The 23661-nt window shown below is 39.8% G+C and overlaps 2 protein-coding genes across 3 annotated transcripts in view; both read right to left on the bottom strand.

The window, feature by feature from the left end:
• Nucleotides 1-23661, bottom strand: part of LOC135344751 (uncharacterized) — a 57415-nt gene that overhangs the window by 12485 nt on the left and 21269 nt on the right. The window contains exon 11 of one of the 2 annotated variants that reach the window (XM_064542011.1): nt 22965-23626. The exons of the other annotated variant lie outside the window; for it this stretch is intronic. Coding sequence (XP_064398081.1) covers nt 23337-23626 — 290 coding nt within the window. The 3' untranslated portion in view covers nt 22965-23336. Of the gene's footprint in view, nt 1-22964; nt 23627-23661 lie in introns of those variants that run through there. 2 annotated transcript variants of the gene reach the window in all.
• LOC135344752 (uncharacterized) lies at nt 5-4912 on the bottom strand. The gene is made up of 3 exons (XM_064542012.1): nt 972-4912; nt 630-908; nt 5-570 (listed from the first exon to the last, which is right to left on the bottom strand). Exons 1-3 carry the CDS (start codon nt 4777-4779, stop codon nt 290-292), a joined length of 4368 nt encoding a protein of 1455 aa, XP_064398082.1. The 5' UTR covers nt 4780-4912; the 3' UTR covers nt 5-289.

The following is a 23661-nucleotide window of genomic DNA, read 5'->3' as shown; positions in this document are numbered from 1 at the left end:
GAGTGCTGTAACAAACTTTTGTTCAACATAAACAAAAATTACTCGGGGGAAGCATTAATTTTGACTAATAAGAGAATTGACAACATTAAGAAACTAGTAAAGGGCTAGCAAAATTATGCGATTTTTTGAAGGTTGTATATAGTGTATTGCAAGGCAGTACAGAAATTAAATTGCAGTAGACTAGAACGTAGCTAGTATTGCTAATGGCAAGTTCAGTGACACAAAAAATGTATCTACAGTATAGGTGCATTAAAGTAGGGATGTGGCGTGATGCATGATACTAAAGTTCTCAGATATGAAACACTGAGAGTGTACGGAGCCTCTCTCTCAACTGACCATAAGTTGCCGTCTCCCTGGTTGCCCACTTCTGTAGCATGACGAGTGCTTGTCTGATTGGCTCTGATCCTCTTGTCTCTCTCTTGATGCTCACAATGTCTTCAGAAGTGAGGGAGAGGGGAGAAGCAAGACACTGCCATCGAGAGCCAATGATGGCAGCAAACGATTGGAGAAATTCCTTGTCAGGACGGAGGGATGAATCGTTTTCAAGAATTTTCTTTTGTAGAGGCACATCTATATAATGCACGCATGAATAAGCAGGGCAATATAGCTAATGATTGTGAGGCACTTACTGTGCTCTTGTGAGATTTGACTTGAATTCTGTGACCATCCATATGTAGATTGACTGAGAGCCTCTACCAACACTATCCAGGTGGGTTCTTGAGACATCCACAGTCGAATTACTTCTTCTTTCTTAGCAATGTCACCAGGGTATGATGAGTCATTATTCTCAATGTCCTCTAATTTGTTCCAGGGAATTGGAAGACTAATTCCTAGCAGTTTCCATTGAGCACCGGTTACTTCTTGCAAAGCAGAATGAACCAAGAAGGTATCCATTGGAAAAAACAGATCTGTAGTACAATAACAAACAAATAAATTAAGTATGTGGGTATATATGTGTGTGTGAAACTTACTCCAGTAAGATATGGCCCATCTTGTTGGGCTAATCCATTCTTTGATTGGAGTGGAGAAGCAATGTCTGTCTTTATCGGCAACTTCCTCAGTGCCTTCTGCTAGTGCTTCTTCGATATCTCTGAGAGCGTATTTAGGTGAATTTATAGCATTCGTAAAAGGTTCATCCTTGAGATTGCTTGGATCAAGAAGGTAAACAGAAGGCACTATACCAGCACAGAACTCCATTTTTGCTTCTACTACCTTTTGAATAACTAGTTCCAGAGTTTCAGAACACTTGGCTTGATTTCTGACGTCACTTCTTGCTAGTACAATCAGTTCTTTACTATCAGCGTCTTTAGGCATATCGACAAATACTTCCACTCCATTCTTCATAAGCCAATGCAAACCAGTCGACCAGACGCAACAGCTAGGATTGGCAGCATGTACCTCAGCAATCAAAGAATTGGAAGGTGCAGTGGAGAGTCTGTGTCTTGTGGGCAAGTTTTGCTTTAATGCAAAGTTGTGAGAGAGGTTAACAATAAGCACATGGAGAAATCGTGTTGGGAAGAAATCAAATCTGTCACCATCACATTTAGCATACCATCCCAAAGTAATCTTATCACCTTCAGATTTAGGCCATTGAATGTCCACAAGCTTGAGATCACATAGAGCAGGGAAAAATAAATGAGACTTCTCTTTAGTGGCACCATCTGTTGTTACTGGTTCTGAAGTGAGTTGAGAAAGAGTGTGGTCCTCTTCCACGTTCAAATTCTCAATTTCTTGACAGTATTGCAGCTTAAGTAAACTTTCTTTTGTGATGTACTCTGGCAGTACTTTCTCCAGTAGTGATTCTGGAATAATACCTACGCTAAACTTGAGTTGATCAATATGCTTGGTGAGGTCAGTTCTAGCAGGCTCTGAAAAGAGTTTTTTGTGCAAATCTGATGTGAATGTTGATATCTTGAGAATGATTATGTGGTTCTCAATGGAGTCCCCTTCTCTCTCTATTACCATTAGCAGACCCAAATCATCCAACTCTCTTATGAGAAGGTATAGCGATGAAGAATTTAGTGGCAGCGGAATTCCAGTATCTTCTATGTGAGAGATAAGGAGGCTTATTTTGCAAGCTGAAACGTGTTCAAAGTCTTTCTTCAACAATCCCAAGAGTGTGCTTGTCTCTGGGGAAAGGGATACTAAATTGGAGAATCTCTTTGTTAGTTCTTTTATATCATTCACTACAGCTCCTCGTTTACGACAATCAAGAGCAACACTTTGTTCGATGTGTAAATCATCAATCTTGGAGCTGCTACAGAATTTTTTGGATACACTGTCAAGCATACATAACGCTTGTTTAACTGAGGTTTTGTTAATTACATCAGCATGGCTTCCCACTGGAAGGATAATTGTGTTTGAGAATTGCTTAATATTGTATGATAGAAATGAAAGCCAGTAGCTGTATTTAGTGACAGCAGCTTCTTCGCCTTTACTCAAATCACAAACTATCAAATATATATTACTTCCTTTTGATGTGTTGATTGACTCCATAATTGCAGCATGTGAGGAATAGTACTCGGAATCACCAGCAAAATCATAGAGTATCATTCTTCCATAAGCATTACTGTCATAAGTACTTGGAACAATACCTGCAGTGTGAGGGGCAACAGTGGATGTGCTGAAGTAGCTAATCAAACCTTCTGTTTTGATAGTTTCAACAAGCGTGGATTTCCCTGCACCTGGATGACCTACAACAAATATTCTGGTGAGGTTTTTTTCATCACCAAACTCTTGTTTAGCGAGTTTATCTAGTTGCCGATATGTTAACTGCATCTCAGAATTATGATTTTTGAAAATTTTAACAATTTCATGGCTTCTCTGAGCTTTAGCTAGATCAAGGGCGGTCTTCCCATCTTTGTTTCGCACAAAAAGTGGAGCATTGTATTTCTGCAGTAGTAAGCGTGCACAATGAGCTTGTTCAGAGAGAGTTGCTGTGTGAAGAGGTGTGTTGCCATCATTATTCACTTGAAACACTGTCCAGTACTGATACTTGCAAAGCATTGTTCTTAGCCTCTCTTCTTCAGTGTGCAGAGTACGACACAAAATATGCAGAGGTGTGTTTCCATCATTATCTCTAATTGATGGTTCTACCTTATACTTGACTAACAATTTATTCAACAGTTTCACGTGACCATTCTGGCAAGCGTAATGAAGTAGAGTTTGACCATTGCAGCCTCTGACATGTGGGCTGCAATTGAACTCTTTAATCAGAGCATGTATCACAATCTCATGACCACTTTGAGCAGCTAAACACAATGGGGTAGAGTTAACATTGTTAGTGATATTGGTTTCAACTTTGTGCTGAGTAATCAAGTGTCTCACTGTTTCAACATGTCCTTTCTTGGCTCCAATATGTAGAGGTGTGTTTCCATCATTATTCCTATCACCAAGATCAAGGCCATATACTATCACAAGTTTTTCTATCAGTTTTATATAGCCACAATCGCAAGCAGAGTGAAGAAGAGTATAACCTCTGACGTGACGACTTCGGTTAAATTCTTTGACTAGCACATCCAAAACATTGTCATGATCTTTCAGTGCAGCTAGCATCAATGGAGTGTTATTGCTATTATTGGTGACATCAGTATAAACATTGTACTTACTGATCAGGTGTTCTACTGTTTCAAAATGTCCTTTAACGGCTGCAAAATGTAGAGGTGTGTCTCCATTATCATCTCTAACTCTGAGACTGAGGCCATATTCCAATACCAGTTTGTCTATTAGTTCTATATGACCACCATCACATGCATAGTGAAGGAGAGTTTGACCGTTGCAATCTTGGACATGACAACAGCTGTTAAATTCTTTGACTAATTCATCAAAAACATGTATGTGACCATTGAGCACAGCCAGCATCAACGGAGTAACGTTCTGGTTATTGGAGCAATCGATATCAATACTGTGTTTACTAATCAGGTGTCTCACTGCTTCAACATGTCCGAACAAGGCTGCAATATGTAGAGATGTATTTCCATCATTATCTCTTCTGTCTCTGAAATTGAGGCCATATTTATTTACTAGTTTGTCTATCAGTTTTATATGGCCACGCTCGCATGCACAGTGAAGGAGAGTATAACTTCGGATGTGACAACTGCTGTTGAATTCTCTGACTAATACATCCAAAACATGACTATGACCCATCAACCAAGCCACCATCAATGGTGTATCATTCTCATTATTAGTGCAATCAGTATCAGCACTGTGCTTATTGATCAGGTGTCTCACTGTTTCAACATGTCCTGCCCAGGCTGCAATATGTAGAGGTGTGTTTCCTTTACCGTCCCTATCTTCGAGATTGAGGCCACATTCCATCACCAGTTTGTCTATCATTTCAATGTGGCCACCATCGCCGCATACTTGGTGAAGGAGAGTTTGACCATAGCGATCTCGGACATGACAATTGCTGTTGAATTCTTTGACTAACACATTCAAAACAGTTACCTGTTTGTTCGGCACAGCTAGCATCGATGGTGTACTGTTTTGATTATTAGTGCAATCAATATCAGCACTGTGCTTGCTAATCAGGTGTCTCACTGTTTCAACACGTCCTTTAATGGAGGCTGCAATATGTAGAGGTGTGTTACCATCATTATCTTTATCTGCGGGATTGAGGCCATATTCAAGCACTAATTTGTCTATCAGTTCTATATGACCACAACGGCATGCTTGGTGAAGGAGAGTATAACCATCGTCATCTCGGACATGACAACTGCTGTTGAATTCTTTGATTAGCATATCCAAAACATGCACACAACCATTAAACATAGCTAGCATCAATGGAGTATTGTTCTGATTATTAGTGCAATCAACATCAGCACTGTGCTTGCTAATCAGGTGTCTCACTGTTTCAACACGTCCTTTAATGGAGGCTGCAATATGTAGAGGTGTGTTACCATCCTTATCTTTATCTGCGGGATTGAGGCCATATTCAAGCACTAATTTGTCTATCATTTCTATATGACCACCATTGCATGCATAGTGAAGGAGAGTATAACCATTGTAACCTCGGACATGACAACTGCTGTTGAATTCTTTGATTAGCATATCCAAAACATGCACACAACCATTAAACACAGCTTGCATCAATGGAGTATTGTTCTGATTATTAGTGCAATCAACATCAGCACTGTGCTTGCTAATCAGGTGTCTCACTGTTTCAACATGTCCTTTAAAGGAGGCTGCAATATGTAGAAGTGTGTTACCATCATTATCTTTATCTGCGGGATTGAGGCCATATTCAAACACTAATTTGTCTATCATTTCTATATGACCACCATTGCATGCATAGTGAAGGAGAATATAACCATTGTAACCTCGGACATGACAATTGCTGTTGAATTCTTTGATTAGCATATCCAAAACATGCACACAACCATTAAACACAGCTAGCATCAATGGAGTATTGTTCTGATTATTAGTGCAAGCAACATCAGCACTGTGCTTGCTAATCAGGTGTCTCACTGTTTCAACACGTCCTTTAATGGAGGCTGCAATATGTAGAGGTGTGTTACCATCATTATCTTTATCTGCGGGATTGAGGCCATATTCAAGCACTAATTTGTCTATCAGTTCTATATGACCACAACGGCATGCTTGGTGAAGGAGAGTATAACCATCGTCATCTCGAACATGACAACTGCTGTTGAATTCTTTGATTAGCATATCCAAAACATGCACACAACCATTAAACATAGCTAGCATCAATGGAGTATTGTTCTGATTATTAGTGCAATCAACATCAGCACTGTGCTTGCTAATCAGGTGTCTCACTGTTTCAACACATCCTTTAATGGAGGCTGCAATATGTAGAGGTGTGTTACCATCATTATCTTTATCTGCGGGATTGAGGCCATATTCAAGCACTAATTTGTCTATCATTTCTATATGTCCACCATTGCATGCATAGTGAAGGAGAGTATAACCATTGTAACCTCGGACATGACAACTGCTGTTGAATTCTTTGATTAGCATATCCAAAACATGCACACAACCATTAAACACAGCTAGCATCAATGGAGTATTGTTCTGATTATTAGTGCAATCAACATCAGCACTGTGCTTGCTAATCAGGTGTCTCACTGTTTCAACACGTCCTTTAATGGAGGCTGCAATATGTAGAGGTGTGTTACCATCATTATCTTTATCTGCGGGATTGAGGCCATATTCAAGCACTAATTTGTCTATCATTTCTATATGTCCACCATTGCATGCATAGTGAAGGAGAGTATAACCATTGTAACCTCGGACATGACAACTGCTGTTGAATTCTTTGATTAGCATATCCAAAACATGCACACAACCATTAAACACAGCTTGCATCAATGGAGTATTGTTCTGATTATTAGTGCAATCAACATCAGCACTGTGCTTGCTAATCAGGTGTCTCACTGTTTCAACATGTCCTTTAAAGGAGGCTGCAATATGTAGAAGTGTATTACCATCATTATCTTTATCTGCGGGATTGAGGCCATATTCAAGCACTAATTTGTCTATCATTTCTATATGACCACCATTGCATGCATAGTGAAGGAGAGTATAACCATTGTAACCTCGGACATGACAACTGCTGTTGAATTCTTTGATTAGCATATCCAAAACATGCACACAACCATTAAACACAGCTAGCATCAATGGAGTATTGTTCTGATTATTAGTGCAATCAACATCAGCACTGTGCTTGCTAATCAGGTGTCTCACTGTTTCAACACGTCCTTTAATGGAGGCTGCAATATGTAGAGGTGTGTTACCATCATTATCTTTATCTGCGGGATTGAGGCCATATTCAAGCACTAATTTGTCTATCAGTTCTATATGACCACAACGGCATGCTTGGTGAAGGAGAGTATAACCATCGTCATCTCGGACATGACAACTGCTGTTGAATTCTTTGATTAGCATATCCAAAACATGCACACAACCATTAAACATAGCTAGCATCAATGGAGTATTGTTCTGATTATTAGTGCAATCAACATCAGCACTGTGCTTGCTAATCAGGTATCTCACTGTTTCAACACGTCCTTTAATGGAGGCTGCAATATGTAGAGGTGTGTTACCATCATTATCTTTATCTGCGGGATTGAGGCCATATTCAAGCACTAATTTGTCTATCATTTCTATATGTCCACCATTGCATGCATAGTGAAGGAGAGTATAACCATTGTAACCTCGGACATGACAACTGCTGTTGAATTCTTTGATTAGCATATCCAAAACATGCACACAACCATTAAACACAGCTTGCATCAATGGAGTATTGTTCTGATTATTAGTGCAATCAACATCAGCACTGTGCTTGCTAATCAGGTGTCTCACTGTTTCAACATGTCCTTTAAAGGAGGCTGCAATATGTAGAAGTGTGTTACCATCATTATCTTTATCTGCGGGATTGAGGCCATATTCAAACACTAATTTGTCTATCATTTCTATATGACCACCATTGCATGCATAGTGAAGGAGAGTATAACCATTGTAACCTTGGACATGACAACTGCTGTTGAATTCTTTGATTAGCATATCCAAAACATGCACACAACCATTAAACATAGCTAGCATCAATGGAGTATTGTTCTGATTATTAGTGCAATCAACATCAGCACTGTGCTTGCTAATCAGGTGTCTCACTGTTTCAACACGTCCTTTAATGGAGGCTGCAATATGTAGAGGTGTGTTACCATCATTATCTTTATCTGCGGGATTGAGGCCATATTCAAGCACTAATTTGTCTATCAGTTCTATATGACCACCATTGCATGCTTGGTGAAGGAGAGTATAACCATTGTAACCTCGGACATGACAACTGCTGTTAAATTCTTTGATTAGCATATCTAAAACATGCACACAACCATTAAGCACAGCTAGCATCAATGGAGTATTGTTCTGATTATTAGTGCAATCAACATCAGCACTGTGCTTGCTAATCAGGTGTCTCACTGTTTCAACACGTCCTTTAAAGGTGGCTGCAATATGTAGAGGTGTGTTACCATCATTATCTTTATCTGCGGGATTGAGGCCATATTCAAGCACTAATTTGTCTATCAGTTCTATATGACCACAACGGCATGCTTGGTGAAGGAGAGTATAACCATCGTCATCTCGGACATGACAACTGCTGTTGAATTCTTTGATTAGCATATCCAAAACATGCACACAACCATTAAACATAGCTAGCATCAATGGAGTATTGTTCTGATTATTAGTGCAATCAACATCAGCACTGTGCTTGCTAATCAGGTATCTCACTGTTTCAACACGTCCTTTAATGGAGGCTGCAATATGTAGAGGTGTGTTACCATCATTATCTTTATCTGCGGGATTGAGGCCATATTCAAGCACTAATTTGTCTATCATTTCTATATGTCCACCATTGCATGCATAGTGAAGGAGAGTATAACCATTGTAACCTCGGACATGACAACTGCTGTTGAATTCTTTGATTAGCATATCCAAAACATGCACACAACCATTAAACACAGCTTGCATCAATGGAGTATTGTTCTGATTATTAGTGCAATCAACATCAGCACTGTGCTTGCTAATCAGGTGTCTCACTGTTTCAACATGTCCTTTAAAGGAGGCTGCAATATGTAGAAGTGTGTTACCATCATTATCTTTATCTGCGGGATTGAGGCCATATTCAAACACTAATTTGTCTATCATTTCTATATGACCACCATTGCATGCATAGTGAAGGAGAGTATAACCATTGTAACCTCGGACATGACAACTGCTGTTGAATTCTTTGATTAGCATATCCAAAACATGCACACAACCATTAAACATAGCTAGCATCAATGGAGTATTGTTCTGATTATTAGTGCAATCAACATCAGCACTGTGCTTGCTAATCAGGTGTCTCACTGTTTCAACACGTCCTTTAATGGAGGCTGCAATATGTAGAGGTGTGTTACCATCATTATCTTTATCTGCGGGATTGAGGCCATATTCAAGCACTAATTTGTCTATCAGTTCTATATGACCACCATTGCATGCTTGGTGAAGGAGAGTATAACCATTGTAACCTCGGACATGACAACTGCTGTTAAATTCTTTGATTAGCATATCTAAAACATGCACACAACCATTAAGCACAGCTAGCATCAATGGAGTATTGTTCTGATTATTAGTGCAATCAACATCAGCACTGTGCTTGCTAATCAGGTGTCTCACTGTTTCAACACGTCCTTTAAAGGTGGCTGCAATATGTAGAGGTGTGTTACCATCATTATCTTTATCTGCGGGATTGAGGCCATATTCAAGCACTAATTTGTCTATCATTTCTCTATGACCACCATTGCATGCATAGTAAAGGAGAGTATAACCATTGTAACCTCGGACATGACAACTGCTGTTGAATTCTTTGATTAGCATATCCAAAACATGCACACAACCATTAAACACAGCTAGCATCAATGGAGTATTGTTCTGATTATTAGTGCAATCAACATTAGCACTGTGCTTGCTAATCAGGTGTCTCACTGTTTCACCATGTCCGTACATAGCTGCAATATGTAGAGGTGTAGCTCCTTCATCATTTCTACCTGTGGGATCGAGGCCATACTTCATAACCAGTTTATCGATCAGTTCTATGTCACCATCATAGCATTCATAGGGAGTCCCCTTTAAAGTTGCGTAATGCAAAACTGAGTTCCCTTGTGTATCCTTAACAGAAAGGTCCATAAGATGCTCTGAAATAAGACTCTCCATGAGCAGGATGTGTCCTCCAAAACAGGCACAGTGGAGAACAGACAAGCCATGGAATCCCCTAATATTCAGGTCTACTTTATTCTGTGTAACTAGTCGATTAATCAAGTCTTTGAGACCGAGTGATGCAGCTACAAACAATGCAATAAAGCCATCATCTTTATAATCCTTGAATTGAATATAATCAACAAAGAAGTTACTTATCAGACGCATAGTTTTCTCCACTGCTTCAGAATCATTGTAATACTCGAAGAGGACATCCTCAAAGAGTTTAACATGATGAGAATCCATCTGACTGCGGCTAAAGGAACAGGGCATGTAGTCTCCGTTGAAGAGGTGTCTACTACACATTGATAATAGAAGCAACATGATAATTATTTGTACATGTTTGTTCTTAGCAGCAAAAAGCAATGGTGTATTACCACCATTATCAATAGCTCCTATGTCAGCACCAAAGTCATTGGCTAGCGTCCAAACCGTATCGAGATGACCATTAGCACATGCGAGATGAAGAGATGTTCGGTTGTGTGAGTTTCTGACGTCTACTTCATATTTCTTTATTTTCAACAACTCTCTGAGCTCATCTAAGTCCCCACGGCTTGCAGCATTGTGCAGGAGAGTATCACATGACTGGCTGTCATCAGCCATTTCTGTGACTACACATTGATAAATTTACAGATCAATATGGATAATAATCATCTCAATACGGAGTAAGTCACCAAACATGAAGTCAGCTAAAGTTGCAAGTAATTAACACAGCAATTAAGATTTGTAGTTGTACACACTAACAATTAAGTAGCTATATACACATATATAAATTATGCTTTGGGTCTATAACCAGCGAAAACCAAATCGCTTCCTGTCAGAACTGTGATCACTAAAATAAAACTTGATCTAAGGGAAATTCTAGCTGAATGTGATGTTATATCAAAATGAGGCACCTTGGACGATAGCCAACTTCAAATTGCTCAGTCCCTTTTAGCAGTAAAAGTCAAAAAGGCATTCTTCTTGAGCCAGAGACAGTACATTATATTATGTGCCGCATAAATTCTTTTAAGTACCTTGATTAGCTTTCTATAATAAGGTTACTGGTACACCATTGGAACTGGGGCCACCCCCTAACCCCGCTTTTGGAAAATGTGCACGCATAACACCTCACTAGCATGCTCGCTTTATTATAGGCAACACGCTAATCGCCTCGAGGTGTAGCTGGCAAGAGGACCATTAACTTGCTGACTGTGTATGTGTACTGACTGTGTATTACAACTGTAACTGCTCAATGGTTGCAATGCGACGAAAACTATTAGTAGGATATATAGGCTTATAGCCACGTTCTCTTGGATATTTGATTCGTGGATTTACAACCTAAAGCTTCTTTCTCGAGTTATATAGCTAGTTTTACTTACAGTGAAGGTTGTTGCAGTACGTCTCTTCAGAATCGTTCGTATAGCATTATCTGTGCGCACAACATTTCTATTCAGAATAAGACTTGCACTAAAGTGCTAGGACAAACAGTAGTTTGGTACTATTATGACATGATTGTTCCTATTTGTTAGCTAAAAGCAGGGGCGTAGGCAGGGGAGGTGTTTTGGGTGCTTGAGCACCCCCCCTGCCTGACTCCACTACATGTATTAAAGCTTACTTAAACATCCAGTTGAGCTCAGCACTCCATTGTTAGCTGCATACTGAACTAGCGATCATGTATTGTCTCCCTGGCTTAAACATGGTGACTGTGCATATGCACCTAACACCCTCTGCCTTGCCAATAATGCTTCGACTTCAACTTCAAATTCAACCACAATCTCAACCTCCTCGCCCCTACCTACTTCCAAAACTGCAACCATTGACCATTCCACCATCTCACCGACCCTGGTATCATCTAATACTGCTAAAAATGGTTTACCTTGAATTATCACCACGTTCATCCCAAAAAAACAATGCTGATGAGATATCTGCACCTCTTCCCGGTCAACAACCACTTAATTTCTGTTGGGGTGAGCACTCTAGTCAAGATATGTACGATTCCATCAACTCCAGCTATGAGGAAGTAATCCATTGGACAATCTCTTCCTAGTCCCCTTCGGCTTTGCCGGTACGGCGTTTGTTAAGGAGATGCCCATCTATTTTAGGCATTTGGAGATGGATCGTGTCTAGAACGAGTCAGTATGAAAGCAATTACTCTGATACAACCCCTCTTAGATGAAGGCAAGGTGCATATCATGAAATCTCAAAAGGCACCCAATATGAATGCGATGTGGATAGCCGTATCTCCATATCACTGATGGCTCAAGGGAATATTCGGAATGCCTTAAACTACCTCTCTAGAGACCAGTCAGTTGGTGTTCTAGGCCTTGACAACATCATCACAATCAAACAACTGGACCACCCCCCTTGCAAGCCTGCTTGCCCAGAGTCTAGCTCTGTTACCAAATCAAATAATCAATCAACGCTATCATCTTTAACTGATGCAGAATGCATAAAATGTGCCACTCTACACACCCAGGGTGGCCACCGGACTCGTCGGCCTGGATGCTTATGCCTGGAGGAGACTGTGCTCCCCTTTCAACTACACCTCTCATGACCTATACCATGCCTGGCCAGAGGATCTGTACCGCCAACCTTCACTCCAATGACCTCAATGACCTCAATGCCTTTGTTGTATGTTGCTTAATTCCATTGGACAAATGTCCGGGGATATGACTAATCGGAGTGGGTGAGGTCCTAACGAATTATAGCTAAAGCTGTCCTAAGTCTCTTTCGCGAAGATGTAAAAGACGCAGCTGGCCCACTTCAAGTATGTACTGGCCAGAAAGGGGGCTGCGAGGCTGCCATTCATACATTGCGTTGTGCCTTTGCCGACAAAGAGGTTTAAGAGGCCCTGCCAATCTAACGCCTTCCAGGGGCGTAGGGAGGGGCAGGGCTTTGGGGACTGGAGCCCCCCCTTCCTCTGCAAAAACCACACTAAGAGCCCCACCTTCTCTGATGACTGTCTTCAGCCTGGGAATTACTGGTATATAGATTAGTGGCAGACAAACAGCATGTCCAAGAGCTAGCTCTATACTATACTAGTAACTTTGATTCTTCAGTGTAACTAAGCTAGCTAGCTAGCTAACTTCTTTAATTTAGCATGCACCATTTAATTAATTGAAGCTATAATTAATTAAATTAAAGCTATAAACTATTTCTTGCACATGCGCAATGCAACTGATCAATAATCTACCACAGAGGTTGATTGAGAGCAGCAACTATGTCACAGAAACATTATTTCTCAAGCGTGAGTCAAGGCCAAGATCTAGTGCCAACTTGCCAAGATCTAGTGCCACTTGCCAAACTCTAGTGCCAGTTTGCCAAGCTCTAGTACTGCCAGCCTGAGTGAGTACTGATGAAGAGCCTGAGTGAGTACTGATGAAGAGCCAGTAAAATAACTGATCAGCTACATTATCATATACATTGTACATGTAGTTAGCACTGTAAATATTAGCATATAATTATTGTCATATTACAAGTACAACAAAATTGTAACATCATAAATCATTACAAGTTAAGTACAACCAGACACGCCTGGTACAACAACTATTCCCGGAAATGAGTCATTAATTAGGAGGTGTGGTTTCCGGTAACCGAAAATTTTCGGCGCTCCGCACAAAGCGCCAGAAACCAGGTGCTTCACACCCTTTCAGCACAGCCCCCCCCTTCCTCAAATTCCTGCCTACGCCCCTGCCTTCAATACAATAATAGGCAAGCGGCGATTCACAACATTAAATCAATCTTCCACCTCTGCACCAGATCATCTTAAATACGTACAGGGCTCCAATCAGATGTATTATCTGTGGCGATGAGGAGATCACCTCTTCTGAAGGTACAACACAGAGTGACCCTTTGGCTATGGCATATGCAAATGAGGCGTCTATAAAATCACATCCCCACTAGTGGCCGACATCATCGCTCAAGATCAAAACAAGCCACTGGACACCTCCAAAGTGATTGAAATCAAATCAAAGCATCTTTAAGGCATTCTACTTCAAGGCCAACAAGCTTACGACCAACTGTCTCCGCAGTCAAAACGCCATTTTGACCTGGCTAAAGAAAAAAGTGCCTCATCGTGGCTTTCAGTTCTACCAATCGATGACCACGGTTTTTCCCTCCACAAAGGGAATTCAGAGATGCACTCTGTCTTCGCCACTGCCATCGACCCCAACTAAGTGCAACCATGGTGCAATTGTGGCTCAGCCTTCTCAGTAAACAATGCAATGATTTGCTGAAAGGGCGGCTTCCCAATAATAAGGCATAATGAGCTACATGACCTGACAACTTCATTTCTTACCAAAGTTTGCCACAGAACCCCAACTACAACCCCTAAGCGGAGAATCTTTATCCCATCGCTCAGCCATTACCACTGAAAATGCCCGTCTAGACATCCATGCGAGAGGGTTATGGTCTGCTGCTCAAGACGCATATTTTTGATGTGAGGGTTTTCCACCCAAATGCGCCATGCAGCAACAGCTCCAGAACCATCAAAAACTGCCTACAAGAAACATGAGGATGAAAAAAAAGCGTCAGAGACACATTGAGTAAAGAGTTTTCACCCCCCTCATCTTCTCAACCACAGGCGGACTGGGGCAAGAGGCCACCACCGTTTACAAAATATTAGCAGACATGCTCGCCTGGAAAGAAAGAATAGTGATCAGTTGGCTAAGATGCAAGCTATTCTTCGCTGCTGTTTGATCATCAATTATGCATGTGCATCCGTGGGATAATATCATGGATCCCTACGTAATGCTGACATTACCCTTGCAACGAAAGAGGGCCTGATTCCTCAAATTTAATTAACTGTCACTAACTGCTTCCAATAAACTGTTCGTTATTTACCTCCAACTACATGAACATGTGCGTATACATGCTTTTAGTATTTTTGCTGCATTTCCTGTCAATTAATTACAAAAGGTGTTCAGAAAAATAGTTGTGTATCTACATGGTAGCATTGTAGTGTTTCATGGCTTCTGATATGAAACTATTAGAACAATCACTATTATTATCCCTTTGTTATACCCGTTGATTCATGTTATGTATCATTCATGTTATAGATCATTTAGATTGTATCACCCTTTACCAGTCACACGTGTCATTCTATGCTATCAAAAGCCTCGTATTGGAGGTATATTTCTATAGACACTATCAGAACAGTTTAGTACAGCTTCTCAGTCCTGGACCTCATGAAAAGAAGAAGAAATTGTGGAATGTGCATGCGCAGAAAAAGGGTGTAACCGTCAGTGGCGGATTCAGTGGGGAGCTTTAGGGGCTTGAGCACCCCCCTGGCCTTGATGACAAGCCTGAAGGATAGAATGTAGAGCTAGCTAAATAGCTAGCTCTACTTATAATTATTTCAAGGTCTATCTATACCTGCATGCACTCAGTACAGCATTACAGCTCTTTTTAGACTATTGTAGCTAACAAAGAGCTATAGCGCTTTAGTTACAAGGCTAACTCATAAGTTGAATAGAAGCTTTGTGCGAACAGATGATGCTACGAAAGATTCTGAAGAGACTGCAACAGCATTCACTACATGGAGAACAACAAAGTTTTAGTTTGCATATCCACAAATCAAAATCCAAGAGAACGTGGCTAGAACCCTATAGAAACTGTAGTGTTCGTCGCATTGCAACCGTTGAGCAGTTACATGCAGCTGGAATACACACACACACATACACATCGTACTCCTCCTGCGGCTACGCCTCGAGGCATAATTAATAACTTTACATCTAGCTCTTGATTGGGGTTGGAGCTCCTTATAACCTATAGTTTTATGGCAGCAACACCATAAAGAATATCAGCAGCTTAGTAAGTAGTGTTATTCTAGCTGCTTATCTTGTGATTACAGAGCTTTGAGATTAGCTTGTACACAGCCAATTATGGCTCTTCTAAGTTTTCGCTAGTTAACAGGCCTATAACTATATCCACCTGTTAGTGTGTGCCCATCAATATCCTTTTTTGTTTGTGTATTGTGTTTCTAATTCTTATCCCTCAATAATTCTTAATTCCTGGCGACTTACTCTATAATTATGGGCTGTAAATGAATTTCATTGACATGAATATCATTATACAGGTTGTGCACATGTATGATGTCATACACAGGTATCAACTTGATAAACAAACACATGACAATGTATGCAGCCTACGTGTACTAGCTAACACATGCTATTTGTGCAACGAGATGTCTGTAAGCTAATATACTAGAGCACTGAAGTGCTAACCCTCGGCTGTTTTACGTCTCATAAACAAACATGTAATGTTACGGTACGTACATGAACATGAGCGGCAAACTATCTACTCTATATTTGAACTGTATGACAAGGCCTTGAAAACAGACGTATAGTGGTGCATGGTCAGACATACACTATAGCTATAGGACTATAGGATCACATCAGAGTCAGCAGCTAAAATATTATACAAATAAAGTACCTGACATGCACTCTGGGAGTCCTGGACCGTATGTTATTTGGATCACAGCAGAGCAGGCCTGCATGGAGTGTTAAAAGTAGGACACAAGGCTGAAATACAGCGAGGACCGGAGTAGGCTCACATGCAGTATTGCCAGCAAAGAAGACTGCATGGGATCTCTTCCCATGAAAACAAATAATTTGTATCCACGTGGCTGTAATCAGTGCCTCGAATTAAAGCCGGGCATATATAGAGAGTTCTATAATAATTATGGCCAATGAGCAAGTTCAAGCTTCTTAGCTTTTGCTCGCTTTTATTCGACAACGAAGCTTTAACTAACATCAAAATCTTAAAACTAATAACTTGTTGTGTGAAGGCTATCCATGCTGTAAACTCAGTGCTATGGCATCCAGGTGAGCAGGCTCAGAAATCACAAACAGACAGACAGACAAACCCTACACCCACCCACGTGCCTCGGTATAACTAAGCACAAAAATATAATCACACTTATTCTTAAGAGAGGGATAGACAACGCCTCACGTGATGCTAGGCAAATGCAGTGTGTGATGTCACACCCTCTGGTTTGAGGCTAGTTACGCTCAAGAACGTACATACTGTATGCTTCCCTTTCGATATCTGCTTTTATAGTTTTCTTGTAGACGACTGGAGCGTACAAGAGAAATCCTGCATCATGCCCACGCAATTAACACTACTGGGTAAAACATTTGCAAGAGTCTATAAAAGTTTCCATATACCTGCTCTTACTGTATATAGTATAAAGTGCTCCAAGACACAGGTTATAATTATAAGGTAGAAAGTGGAACGCAAGTATTTTTCTCTGTCTTAATCATGTTATCGAAAAGAAGGACCTGAAAACAGACCAGTGAGTAATACACTGACACCCCCTTTAGAGATCACTTACTCTGCATATTATATATATAAGCAGCTCTAAAATAGACCATAATCCATATTTTAGTGCACACGCCCCTTTTTGCATTAAACGCAACTATAGCCTTTATCCAACGGAAGCTTTTTGCTATCCCTCTCATTGTTATCTGTGTTCTTATATTTTAGTTTTACATTTGCCTATAGCACTATCAAAATGTGTGCAATAATTGAAACACACACACAACTGCACTGTCAATCCTATGTACAACCTACTGGTTGTACTATAATTGCCACACTTTAATATTCTCTTAGACTAAAATTAATTTTATAGAAGATTAGTAAGAAATTTTGCCAGGGATGTAGCTACATGTTTTACACTCAAACAGAGAAGCTTGTGTCTGGCCAAAGGTGAGCCTTTTAATACTTAAAATGAGAGCTATTATAATGATCATAAAACAATTAAGCTGTAATAAGGGTTTACCTTGCACCACTTTTTCTCTAGTCCTTACGATGGGTCAAACTTTAGTAATCTTGCAGTTTGTTTGCTTGATTGCTTGTTCAAAAGCTTGTTTTCCGAGTACATACAAGCAAGGGCGTATACGCCCTTGATACAAGTAAATCTAACTGGAGTGGGAGGGGCTCGTGCAAAACCAGGATGTTGAAATGTAAAAGGAAATAGAACAGGAAATGGATGCATTTATCTTAGCCTCGATCCCAGACCTCTCAGAGGAGGCTGGAACCACTTGACCGTAGCTAATTAAGGTCACTAATTGGATTTCTCCAAACTTCTCTTGCAGTAGTTTTTAGTGTATGTAACCTTAAAACGGTATTTTGCAGGGAGGGGTCATCTTTTATTTTCGCCATTTTACTCAGAAGTAGAGATACAGTGCTCTTGTGTAAAGCTTTGATACCATCGGGGGCTTGTTCTCGAGGTCAACGCACAGCTGGCCTCGAGACTTGTATCTCCGACAGAAAAGCTTACAGACACTAAAAGTAGTCTGCAAGGTCAAGTGGTTACAGCCTCCTCTGGTGAGAAGCTATATGCATGGTTGCGAAGAAACACCAACAACTCCAACAAAGGTGTGCTGAGCCTGTCAAGTGCATAATTATATAGGTACCAATAGTAGTATGTATTAAACAAGTGTATAGGTTGTATGTTCCTAGATGTATGCATGCAAAATGACCCGGCCTTCGAACACTTATTATAATTTTTATGTATACAGTATAAAAAATAGGACCATGTTTGAGCGTTAAATACACGCATTTGCGATCAATGCATGTACGTCAAGTTTTAGTGATAACAGTATAAACGTAATATTCAGCCATGAATTATTATAATTAGCAGCATGGTTGAGAGGTATTTGCATGCATGGTTTCCCCTTCCCAACTGAAACCAGACATCCTCAGGAAACAAGACTGCGGCAAATGGTTGCGACCATTATGTTAAGGAATTTCCGTAATTGCTACATGGTCATGACATAGGAAAACTATATTATATATAGCTTTATATAGCTAGATCTAGTACAAAAATTGGTTGGGGAAAAACAATGACTGATAAGAATTGAGGTAACCAAATGATACTATAAATAATTGCGGTATATAAATAGCTATGCATGCATGTATGGTGTATTGAAAATAATTATAATTTAATTGACAAGGTAATACCATATAAATTCTGAAGTTCTAAGACACAAACATGGTGACGTATAACAATAGTTATACAGGTGCAATCGAACGTAGCTATACAGGTACATTTACTTGTCCTGATACTAAAGTTCGCAGATATATAAACTGATCATAAGTTGCCGTCTGTCTGGTTTCCCATGCACTTCTGCAGTATGACGAGTACTTGTTTGATCAGCTCTGCTCCTTTTGTCTCTCTCTTGATGCTCACAATGTCTTTAGAAGTGAGGGAGAGGGGAGAAGCAAGACACTGCCATCGAGAGCCAATGATGGCAGCAAATGATTGGAGAAAGTCCTTGCCAGGACGGACAAATTGCCTTCGAGGATTTCTCTTGTAGAGTTACGTCTATAATAGCAATTTTGAAATCGTAAACAGCACATAATAAATGAATGAGGTACTTACTGTGTTCTTGTGAGACTTGCTTTTCTTTCTGGGACAATCCAATTGAAGGTTGACTGAGAGCATCAACCAACATTTTCCAGGAGAGTTTCTGAGACAACCACGGTCAAAATACTCTTTTCTTAGCAATTTCACCAAGGAAGATTAACAAATTTGTATAAACGACACGTCTCGCATGTGACAATATTAAAGATATGTTTGCATGTGTGTGTGTGTGTGTGTGTGTTTGTGTGTGAAACTTACTCCAGTAAGATATGGTCCGTCTTGTTGGGCTGATCCAATCTTTTATCGGAGAGGAGAAGCATCGTCCTTCTTTATCCATGACTCGCTCAGTGCCTTCTGCTAATGTTTTATCAATGAGATCTATATGAGAATATTTAGGTGCATTTCTGCATTTTTTTAAAAGATATTGCTCAGATCAAGAAGGTACAGCCAGCATAGAACTTCATTTTTGCTTCAACTACCTTTGAATAAATAGTTACAGAGTTTTGGTACTTCATTTTGGATGTCACTCGATCCTTTAATACAATCAGTTCTTTACTATCAGCATCTTTGAGCATATCGACAAAATATTACCTTGACTCCGTTTTTCATAAGCCAATGCAAGATCGACCAGTTGACCAGACATAACAGCGAGGATTGGCAGTGTTACTGTATACATCCACAATCAAAAAATCGGAAGCTGTAGCGGACTTTGTTGGCATGCTTCGTTTTAATGCAGCAAAGTTGTGAGAGAGATGAACGATAAGCACATAAAGAAATTGTGTTGGGAAGAAGTCTAATCTGTCACCATCACATTTAGCATACCATCTCAAAGTAATTTTACGGATTTAGGCCATTGAATTTCCTCGAGCTTGAGATCACATAGTTATAGAACAGGGAAAATATTTTCGTTAGTGGCACTTTCTGTTCGTACTGAAGTGAGTTGAGAAAGACTCTTCCATGTACGTACACATTCTCAATTTCTTGACAGTAATGCAGCTTAAGTAGACTTTCCTTTGTGATGTACTCTGGCAGTACTCTCTCCAGTAGTGATTCTGAAATAATGCCTACACTGAGCTTAAGTTAATCGATGAGTTTGTTGAGGTCTGCTTTAGCATTAATGTGAATGTTGATGTAACTCTTTTCGGACAGCAGTGTAATTTCTATGTGAGAGATAAGGAAGCACTTACTTTGCAAGCTGGAACGTATTTCAACAATCTCAGGAAAGAGAGCTTGTCTCCGGGGAAAGTTCGATGGGGGATGATACTTCTAATAGTAAGTCTCCGTGGAAAGTTCAATAGGGGATGATAATTCTAAGTAAGTTCCTTATGTCTGATTGGAGGTACTTAGTTCGCACTTACAAATCTTATTCAACAACTCAATAACTGAAAATAGTGGCAACTGTATTTAGTTTGGAGAGGATCGTCCTCATCAAACTTCTTCAACTACTGCTAACGAATCAAACTCTGATTATAGAGGTTCCTTGTTTACGACAGAGCGAGAGCAACACTTTGCAAATCATCAATGTTGGAGCTGTACAGAATGTTTGTACATCGCTATACCTATATAGCTGCACAGTTACTGTACCAAAGTTACTTGGGGGAAGCATTGACAGTAAAAATTGACAATAAAAGAAACTAGTATAGGCTAACAAAATTATGCGATTTTTATGGTGCAAAAGTGCGATTTGATGAAGTTGGCATGCATGGTGCATTGCATTTGCAGGGCAGTATGCAAATTAAAAGTGCAGTGTAGCATTATTGTTGCTTAAATGAAATAACATAGCTAATAATTTCAACAAGCGTGGACTTCCCTGCACCTGAATGACCTACAACAAATATTCTGGTGAGGTTCTTTACACCACCAAACTCTTGTTTAGCAAGTTTGTCTAGTTGCCGGTAGATTGACTGGATTTCAGAATGATCATTTTTAAAAATGGTAACGATTTTCTGACTTTTCTGAGCTTTAGCTACGTCAAGGGCAGTCTATTTATGCTTATTTCGCACAAAAAAGGGAGCATAGCATTTCTGCAATAGTAAGCGTGCACAATGAACTTGCCCATATTTAGCTGCTGTGTGAAGAGGTGTGTTTCCATCATTATTAACTTTAAACACTGTCCAGCAATGGTATTCGCAAAGCACTGTTCTGAGCTTCCCTTCTTCAGTATACCATGTACGACACAAAATATGAAGAGGTGTGTTCCCATCGTTGTCTCTGATTGTTGGATCCACTTTATATTTTATTTCTAAATAATTGTTTAATGTTTCTATATGGCCATATTTGCAAGCATAATGAAGCAGAGTTTGACCATTGTAGCCTCTTATATGTGGACTGCAATGGAACTCTTCAATCAGAGCATGAAGCACAACCTGGTGCCCACCTTTAGCTGCTAAACACAATGGGGTAGAGTTCTTATTGTTAGTGATATTGGTTTCAACTTTGTGATTTCTGATCAGGTGTTTCACTGTTTCAACATGTCCTTTCGAAGCTGCAATATGTAGAGGTGTGTTTCCTTTACAATTTCTATCTTCGGAACTGAGGCCATATTCCATTACCAGTTTGTCTATAAGTTTTATATGGCCACGGTCACATGCTTGGTGAAGAAGAGTACGATCACTGTAACTTCGAACATGACAACTGCTGTTGAATTCTTTGACTAAGGCATCCAAAACATGGGCATGACCACTAAGTACAGCTAGCATCAATGAAATATTTTTCTTATTATTAGTGGTGTGAATATCAGTGCTGTGCTTACTGATCAGGTGTCTCACTGCTTCAACATGTCCTTTCATGGCTGCAATATGTAGATGTGTATTTCCTTTACCATCTCTATCTTCAGGATTAAGGTCATATTCCATTACCAGTGTGTCCATCATTTTTGTATGGCCACCCTCGCATGCGTGGTGAAGAAGAGTACAGCCGTTGTAACTTCGTACATGACAACTGCTGTTGAATTCTTTGACGAACGCATCCAAAACATGGGCACGACCATTCAGTGCAGCTAGCATCAATGGAGTTATTATTAATGGTGTAAATATCAGCACTGTGCTTACTGATCAGGTGTCTAACTGTTTCTACGTGTCCTTTCATGGCTGCAATATGTAGAGCTGTGTTACCATCGTTATCTTTATCTGCGGGATTGAGGTCATATTCCATGATCAGTTTGTCCATTAAACGGCCACCAGTGCATGTATATGGAACCCCTTTTATTACAGCATAATGCAAAACTGAGTGCCCATATTTGTCTTTCACAGAAAGGTCAATAACATGCATGTTCTGAAATAAGACTTTCCACAAGTATAGTATATGTATTCCAAAGCAGGCACAGTGGAGAACAGACAAGCCCTTAATATTCAGGTCTGCTTTCTTCTCTGTGACTAACCTACTAATCAAGTCTTTGAGACCAAGTGATGCAGCTACAAACAATATAGAGAAGCCTTCATCATTATAATGTTTGAAATCGATACACCGTTTCTGGCGTCCACTTCATATTGCCTCAACAGCTCTCTGACCTCATCTACACCCCCACATCTTGCAGCAGTGTATAGGGGAGTATCACATGACTGGTGTCATCAGCCATTTCCGCGACTACAGCATTGATGAAAATTAATTTACAAGATTGAAAATTGTTATTCTACAAAATCGTATGTTTTAATTTTATGATTGTTATGAGATACTGATTTCATAATTAGCCGAACTAAAATCAGACATTAAAATTCGCCAGCTAAATTGCATTTATTAAAATTGCATGCATGACATTAAATATGAGTAAGGCATCAATAATTATATAATTTATGATAAAACAATGTTTTTGTGATGTCATCCTTATGATACCATTAAAATACTTGTGGTATGTATTTCCTGTCTTGTCTTGCAAATACTGAAAAAATTATACATAGATACTGTCCATACACTGGTCTATATATAAATATAAATAACGTGCAGAAATGGTGATAACTTTGAACTAAGTACTAAAAATTCTTGAGAGAAACATTAACTAAAATATTGGACAGCATTAATTAGTTAAGGTAACACCAATATTTTTGAATGGCGTGGTGTTACAGTATTGCATGATAGTAGAAAATTGAAAGTGCAGTGAGTATAATTAAGTGGAAAGGCACGAGTTCTAAAAGTTCAGTGACACAAATACAGTGACATATATAATTATGACAGCTAGCTATAATAATAACAACAATTTAACGTAGCTACACATTTATTTGTGCTGTGATGCATGATATTAACGTTCTCCGATATGAAACACTGAGAGTGTACAAAGTCTGTCTCTCAACTGACCATAAGTTGCCGTCTCCCTGGCTGCCCACTTCCGCAACATGACAAGTGCTTGTCTGGTCGGCTCTGCTCCTCTTGTCTCTCTCTTGATGCTCACAATGTCTTCAGAAGTGAGGGAGAGGGGAGAAGCAAAATACTGCCATCGAGAGCCAATGATGGCAGCAAAGGATTGGAGAATGTCCTCATCAGGACGGAGAGATGAATTCATTTTGAGGAATTTCTCTTGTAGAGTCACGTCTATAATTGAGAAAGCGTAAACTGCACGCATGAAT

Source organism: Halichondria panicea, chromosome 12 (genome assembly GCF_963675165.1).
Source record: "Halichondria panicea chromosome 12, odHalPani1.1, whole genome shotgun sequence".
NCBI classification, from domain to species: Eukaryota; Metazoa; Porifera; class Demospongiae; order Suberitida; family Halichondriidae; genus Halichondria; species Halichondria panicea.
The sequence above is the reverse complement of the archived record's forward strand: the minus strand, read 5'-3'. Positions and strand labels throughout refer to the sequence as shown.